Source organism: Cyprinus carpio, chromosome B24 (assembly GCF_018340385.1).
Source record: "Cyprinus carpio isolate SPL01 chromosome B24, ASM1834038v1, whole genome shotgun sequence".
Classification (NCBI taxonomy): Eukaryota; Metazoa; Chordata; class Actinopteri; order Cypriniformes; family Cyprinidae; genus Cyprinus; species Cyprinus carpio.
Window position 1 is genome coordinate 15,677,861 of NC_056620.1, and position 8,161 is coordinate 15,686,021.

An 8,161-nucleotide genomic window follows, 5' to 3' on the forward strand; every position below is an offset into this window, starting at 1 on the left:
GGTGGTTGTATATTACTACAGAGTAATGAGTTACACAACCTCAGGAGTGAGAATATTCTTTCATTCTGTAATTAAAACCATCCTGGTGTCATCATCTGATTTTTGCTTTCATAGTGGAGGATGGAGAGCAGCCAAACTGCTGTTTGGCATTAAAATCACGCCTTCTGTTTCCTAAAAAGCCTTTTTTACAGTGTCAGCCAGGTTTTCGAGGTAATTTTTGTTAATGCATAATGTGACACTGCATTGAGTATTTATAAAAGCTTTATCATGGTGAATTGTTTTTAGAAAGAAATTAATAAGGTAAAACACAGTTGTTTAACTATATTTATATGTATTAATTTTTTTGTATTTTTTCAGATAATCCCAGCAGGGTACAGCAGCATGCATTGTCATTAGTTCTCTGTTGTGTTTTTGTTAACATGATTGCGTAATGAATCCATCACACAGTCATTAGTGTTTGTGTGGTTCTGTATTCAGTTTGAGGTTTAATTTTGTAATTGCACTTCGGTGTGCAATTAACTTTGCCGTGTAATGGGCACAGCATGATTGACAGTATATCTGGGGTTTCAATTAAAGCATGCAGACAGAAAAACTATGTTAGTTGAAACATTGTATGTCTACTACTGACCTTCACTAGTTAATGCCGTGTTTTTGGCATATTTTATGTCTCATCTCTCAGGACTCAGAGAACGGCTTGCTCAGGAGGCTTCTGGAACCGCTCCAAACCATAGCTCATTTTCACAATCTGGCACACACAACTGCTGTTGTACGACAAGCTGTTTTTATAAATCATTCCTGTAATGGCTGAGTAATTATTTTCATATTACAGATGCTGGAGCACTGAGGCAGATGTTTAGGGTAACGTTCTGACATGAAAACAGGTTGGCAAATGATTAAAACAGGTTTTAGTTCTCTGTAATGCAAGGGTCCAACCCCCGGACAACATTCCCGCTATGTGGGCATGGATGTGAAGGTGGAGAGTGCAATAACAGCCTGTGTGTGTTTTTCTCATGACCCTTTTTTTTCTCATTTTTCAGACGGATTGACTACAAATTAAAGAGAAAGGACAGCACTAAGTCCCTCCTGATCAAAACTGAAAAGCTGCTAAGAATTGAAGACCACGACTTTGCCATGAGGCCTGGATTCGGAGGTCAGGAATCACTGTTTATTTGCTCCAATTATCAATTTTTATCTGGATCCTAAAAATCTCAATTAGAGTGTTCTTTTTATAAACCTGATTAGAAATGGACTTTTCCATTTCACTGTGTCAGACGGCAGAGCGAGGTGGATGTTGCCATCTCTCTGCTCGGGAGAAAAGCGGCCAGAGTTGACTGTGACAGGGCGAGTGGTCCTAAATTCAAATGTGACCCACATTGTGCCAAACACAAATTAGACAATGGGTGTTGAGGAAACAGATGTACTTTGGTGGACAATAATCTGGATTACATCCCAGACCTAGTAAAACAGATGGAAAAGTGCAAGATGCTACTCATAGACCATTTTCACACATATTTGAATACTTAAAGGGATAGTTCAGCCAAAAGTGAAAATTACCCTATGATTTACTAATCCTCAAACCATCCTAGATGTATATGACTTTCTTCTTTCAGACAAATACAATCAGAGTTCCAAACCTTCCAAGCTTTAATGGCAGTGAATGGGGGTCGAGATTAAGAAAACTGAAAAAAACGTAATCTGCTTACTGTCGTACGTGCACTCACGAGAGAGTGACGTTCTTGGCAAATGATGTAGGTATGTAAGGTCCAATTAAAAGTGACGAATGTGGAAGCACAGAGGAGAGCAAAACACCAGTCACGAATCAGAAGTACAAAATTAAGATTTATAAAGAAACTAATAAGGTTTCTCCAACATTTTGGAGGACCACGATATAAGCCAAGTGTCATGGGTATGCTACTGTTTGGAGCATGGAGACGGAGGAGCGAAGAGACGAGGAGTAGAATTCAAACCAATAAGTTTTAATGCCATCCAGGGAACACGGAAAACACACGTAACAAAGGTAGACATGTACAATACTAGACGCTGGACTAAACACAGGGAACACTATTTATACACAGGGTGATGGGAAGACTAAACACACCTGGGATCAAATCAATGATGAGGGAGACAGTAACTAGGTCACAGAGCACATGGGGAACAAAACACAACCAAAACACAGAACATAGTCTGACATAACGCCCCCTTCCGGAAGGTGTGTCCTCATACCATATAACATCAAATGGGGAGGGGGGATAGGGCACTCTGGAGGTCCTTCAGGACAGACACAGGACAGTTTGGAGCACCATGGCGTATCAGGAGACTCGGGAGGCCATGGCAAAGCAGCCTGCCTCTATGGCTGGATCCCTACTACCCCCCGGCAAAAAATACTTGGGGGACTTACAGGTCTGAACTTGGGGCCGGGAGCCCTCCCTGGGCTTAACAGGGGATCGGGAGCCCTCTGTGGGCTATACTCTGGAACGGGAGCCCTTCCTGGGCTGAACTGGGGATCGGGGATGCGCTTAAGTGGTGCTGGCACTGTTGGGTGCTCTGGAGGAGCAGACACAGCAAAGCGCTTTTGAGGAGCTGGCACTGGAGTGAGTAGAATTCAACCAATAAGTTTTAATGCCATCCAGGGATCAAAGGAAAACACATGTAACAAGGGTAGACATGTACAATACCAGACGCTGGACTAAACACAGGGATACTATGTATACACATGACAGGGTGGTGGGAAGACACATGGGGAACAAAACGCAACCAAAACACAGAACAGAGTCTGACACCAAGAGGAGACTGGTTTTCCTTTGCTGTAAACAAAACTTGGTTCTTACGAGACTAGTATATTCTCACGTAGCTTATGCTATGCCTACATCATCTGCTGAAATGCCTCTCTCTTGTGAATGTGCGTATGACAGTTAGTGGAAGTTAGAGATTACAGTTAATAAAGTTTTAAAGAACTGAAACTTTTCTTGCACAAATGCATCGCTTTGCTTCAGAAGGCCTTTATTAACCCCCGGAGCTGTGTGGAGTACTTTTTATGATGGATGGATGCACTTTATTTTGCTTAAAAATCTGCCATTTTTTTGTGTAAAAAAATACCATTAAAGCTTGAAAGAGCCAGGACATTTTTTAATACAACTCGATTGTATTCGTCTGAAAGAAGAAAATCATATACACCTACAGTAGGATGGCTTGAGTATATTTCATTTTTGGTTGAACTAGACACACTTACAATATGTAAGTGCAATTGTAGTATTAGTATTATTTGCAATTACAATGTTTTTTTTTTTTTATGAAATATAAGATTTGAAGTTTAATACAACTCAGCAAACCTCTTTTTCAAAAGGGCCTCTGAAGTGGAATCCTCAGTCAGGTCTCACCCCTAAATAGTATTTAACAGCAGATTGAACTTTAAACATTTATAAATGCATGCAAGCACATAAATGACAAATATCAATGGCAAATTACACCATACATGGTTCACTGGTGCATAAGCATAAATCATTGTGTCACTTCCTTTCAACCAGCAGTGCTCTAATCTGCCAGTGCTTTAACTGTAAAGAAGATGCGGAGCAAGGGATAGATAAGATTTAGATACGGCAGTACTTTATTGGTGATTAGGCTTTCTTTTACATGATTGACGAGGATTGAGAAGTGGAACCAGGCTTTGAATGCTGTCCATTCAGTGGACCACTGTTAATTAATGATGGGACAAATAGGATTAGAGTAACATTTTGGGCTCCATATGCTCTCTCTGTAGGAGCAACAGAGGCAGTTTCTCTCTAAGCTGATTTCAAAGGCATTGCTGTTGTCCTGCATGCATATGGATTGTGTATTCTGTTCTGTAGGTTCTGCCATCCCTGTGGGCATTGATGTGCAGGTGGAAAGTATAGACAGCATCTCTGAAGTAAACATGGTAAAAGTCCACATTCTCTTTTTATATAAATAGCATGATGGTTCTGGTTTCTTTAACAGTTCCATTAATGATTCTTAGTATATATTGACTAAATACTTGGAATTAAGACATTGTGAGATTATTTCAATAATCTGAATACAAACCAGTTCTCAGCACAAAATTAAAAAAAAATGTTGGTCTTCTAAAAGCAGGCCTTAAATCTCAGCTATATAAAAGATCTTCCTGATATATGTCAAAACAATTTTTTTTTTGCATCAAAATGCCAGTAACTGCTCTTCACTGTTGCCCTTAATAAGTTGTCATGTTTATCTATAAGGTCAGTAAAATCTAAAGGTCTCTTCCAGGACTTCACGATGACCCTGTACCTGAGGCATTATTGGAAGGATGAACGGTTGGCTTTTCCCTCCAGTAACAATCTGAGCAGCACATTTGACGGCCGGCTGGTAAAGAAGATCTGGAAGCCTGATGTCTTTTTTGTCCATTCCAAGCGCTCCTTCATCCATGATACCACCATGGAGAACATAATGCTGAGAGTTTACCCAGACGGCAACATCCTTTACAGCGTCAGGTAGATGCCTGCAACCACTGATGATTCATTTCCTTCATATGTAATGTTTTAATAATGGAATATTCTCTTTATTGCAGGATTACAGTTACTTCTCTGTGTTCAATGGACTTCAGCAGATTCCCATTGGACTCTCAAAACTGTTCCCTGGAATTGGAGAGCTGTGCGTGTCCACCTAGAAACATCTTCAGTTCTAGTGTAATTTTTATTGAGTCCCAACTAAATTGTTTCTTTTATAGCTGATATTTTACAGGTTGGGAAAATGTGGCAAATGTGGATCATTTTATTAAAGGAACTTGCAGCTTTTTGACACCATTTAGACAATAAAATAATGGTAATGGAAAGGTGCTTACAATGCAAGTATATGAAGTAATGAAATAAATGTTTGAATATGCACTGTTGCGAAAGTATAGCAGCATGTTACATACAGTATTTTAGCATGAGACAAGTGCTTCCTGACCTTTTCTGTGAAAAGTTTTTTGAAATTCTGTCATGTGAAGCCTGTAAACCCAGCAACCTTTCACTTTTAATGATATTTTTATTAAATAATTAGATGTTTATTTGCCTAGAAAAAGGTAGTTCCGCTCAAAGAATGGTGATTTATAACTTTACAAATTTACAAGATGATAACCATAATTGCAGTAAAGTCATTGTGAGTTGCTATTTGCAACCTATTTCTTCTCATAATGTGAGATAAAACTGAGTGAAACAGGATATTTATCAAGAAAAATGCAAACTGGAAATCAATTAAATCATTAAAAGAGGGTGTTACTTAGTGTTATTTTAGTATTTTTTATGTACTATTATTATATTTATAAATATGTGGAATTAGCTTTTATTTAATTTTTGGTTTTCATTTTTTACATTTTAGTTTTATTAATTGTATGTGCTTTTGCCATTATATTCAGTAGTTTTAGTTCATGACAACACTGTTCCTTACTAAAGCAAATGCTAGTGTTTTAAAATTACATCTAAAAATAGCTATATTTATCCAGGCTACTTTTAAACCCATGGAGTACATGGACCTATTTAATTTTATTGTATGTGCTTTGCTACAACTGCCTATTTTGAATCAGATGTGGTTTGATTTGAAATTATTTTCTCCAGGAACCAACATTATGCCACAAATGCTGTTTGAATCCAGAACCATTTAATAAAATGGTGCCATAATAGCACACTTTAAATAGTCAATTTATATAAACATGACTTGAACAGGCACACTTTCTTTTGCCTGTTTTCTTTATCTTTTAGCTTCTCTCCTGTATCCCATTCAGATGCATATGCTGAGAGCGACCTCATGTTGTACTGGAAAAATGGCAATGACTCTTTGAGGACAGATGAGATTGCTCTCTCTCAGTACTTCATTGAAGAGTTTCACCCCTCACATGGTCTGGCACTGTACAGCAGCACGGGTACGGCACGCTTTTCTCTCTCTCCTTCTGTGTTTTCATGCTATGACAAATCTTATCTCTTGTCCTGTTTGGTTTCTGTCAGGCTGGTACAATAGGCTCTACATCAACTTCATCCTCAGAAGACACATATTCTTCTTTATGCTGCAAACATATTTTCCTACTATGCTGATGGTTGTGCTGTCCTGGGTGTCTTTTTGGATCGACAGGCGAGCAGTACCGGCCCGTGTCTCGCTTGGTGCGTAACACCTATCCACACGCATGCAAAAAATGGTTCTTCTAGTGTATCTATGTGAAACCCCTCTTTTGGAAGCTTTATTTTAATGTTGTTGGATTGCAGCCCTGTGTGGTGTAGATTTAGGTTGCTTGGGTGTCTCGTTGCTTAAAAAAGTCATAATGTTTTTCTGAAGACGATAAGAAACAAGCCTGCACAAATGTGATTTAGCCTAGTAGGACATGGTCCTGGTTTAACATCAACAGAAAATGCATTTGTCACTCTCATTTATAATCAAACTACTGTATGTGTGAGTGCGACCATATTTTTCACACAAAAACAGCACTGATTTGCATAATTTGCTGCTGTGTGAACATGGCCTATTTATGCGGCTTCACATTGTAGCTCCACCCATTATGAAATCTCATTGGTCCAAAATCCTGCAAAATGTGTTCTGATTAGCTGTGATTTTTAGTGATTGTTTCACAATTTTTTTCTTTTATACTGGTCGCCCTAGCCTAGTCCTGACATCTGATTGGTTGGGAAGAATCAACAAGTATGTTGATCTAGACAGCACTGCATTTTGTAACATTGTAAATTGATCTAAAAGTGTGGTCACATTAGCCAAATTTCTTGGGCTAAAATGTCTGTTGTCTAGTGCCAACTGTGTAATGATGTTTAAAAGCCTAGCTCACGCAGAAGTCACTTTCAAGCATCGTTCTGTTCAACGTAACCAAAAGAACCCATGGCGAAATCTGTGTGGAAATCTTTTGCCCTATCGAAAAATTCCCAGTTTTGTGGATTCTTATTGAAATGACTAGAGTTCAACCTCCGAACTGGATTTCAGTTAGCTGAACAATGATCAATATGATTGCATCAGAGTATATTCAGTGTGTCTCTCTGCATGTGTGTTCAATCCAGGCATCACTACAGTGTTGACTATGTCCACCATAATTACGGGAGTGTCAGCGTCCATGCCTCAGGTATCATATGTGAAAGCGGTGGACATCTATTTGTGGACCAGCTTCCTGTTTGTGTTTCTGTCCGTCATCGAGTACGCAGCCGTCAACTACTTCACTACTAAGGAGGAAATGAAGAAACTCAAGCAACTGAAGGTCAACATTCTCTTAAATATCCTAAGATTCTTAATTCTTTCACTCTAAACTTGATACAAATTTTCAGTATTTTCAGTGTTATGACGCACTTTCTCTACATTCCAAGATTTTTTTTTAAATGTCGCCCCCTGTTGATCAAATATTGTAACAGCTCAATAAAAATGCTTTTTAAACCAGATCTATTTATATTCTCAGTTAACTTCTAAATAGACAAAAAACAAAAAAAAGAATTCCATATTGTTAATGTGCTATGTCATTCTTAACCTATATGATACCTGTCTGATTATTCATGGGTAATCTTGATCTAGATAATTAATATGTCCATTGTTGATCTCAGATCAAATATGGCCCTTGTGGACCTCAATAACATCAAATATCAGTGAACCTTGATCATCAAACCTCTGCCATAGGCATTATTTTTTAATTTAGAGCAAGAGAATTTAACTTTGTGCACTATTTCTTTAATGTCCAATATATTGTACTTTAAATAATCTTACCACATAAATTCCAGAAAAAGTGAATTGTTTGTGTTTCCTACAGCTCTCAGGATACGATGCATCTCAAGCCATGGCGTTCGATGGCTGTTTCCATGACCAGGACATAGAGCTCAGCACATTTCCTTTGTCTGACCTAAACACAGACCCATGTGTGTCCTCCAAGAACTCCACAACGCCTGACCTCCCTCCCGTCCTGGGCACGCGCCTCCGTCGGCGGCGTTCTATCCGCCAAAGCGTCAACCATATCATGAGTAACAGTTACAAGATCGACTCCTATTCCAGAATATTCTTTCCTTTGGCATACTTTCTCTTCAATATCATCTACTGGAGCATCTACTCCTAAGCAAGAGAGAACTTCATCCAGAAAACTGGCCTGCTCGGAGTTTATAAGACTCTCATAATCTTGATTGCTTGAATGTGATCACATGCTTCAGTGATAGAATTTAAA

The 8,161-nt window shown here is 38.7% G+C and overlaps 1 protein-coding gene across 2 annotated transcripts in view; it reads left to right on the top strand.

Moving 5' to 3' along the window:
• The window catches only part of LOC109077059 (gamma-aminobutyric acid receptor subunit rho-3-like), a 16,049-nt gene extending 7,985 nt beyond the window's left edge, over window positions 1-8,064 (top strand). For both annotated transcript variants that reach the window (XM_042752463.1, XM_042752462.1), the window contains exons 2-9: window positions 1,038-1,150; window positions 3,846-3,913; window positions 4,258-4,481; window positions 4,559-4,641; window positions 5,753-5,890; window positions 5,973-6,125; window positions 7,023-7,216; window positions 7,757-8,064. In XM_042752463.1, the coding sequence (XP_042608397.1) occupies window positions 1,132-1,150; window positions 3,846-3,913; window positions 4,258-4,481; window positions 4,559-4,641; window positions 5,753-5,890; window positions 5,973-6,125; window positions 7,023-7,216; window positions 7,757-8,056 (1,179 nt within the window). In that variant the 5' untranslated portion in view covers window positions 1,038-1,131 and the 3' untranslated portion in view covers window positions 8,057-8,064. The remainder of the gene's footprint in view (window positions 1-1,037; window positions 1,151-3,845; window positions 3,914-4,257; window positions 4,482-4,558; window positions 4,642-5,752; window positions 5,891-5,972; window positions 6,126-7,022; window positions 7,217-7,756) is intronic.
• The last annotated feature ends 97 nt before the right edge of the window (window positions 8,065-8,161 follow it).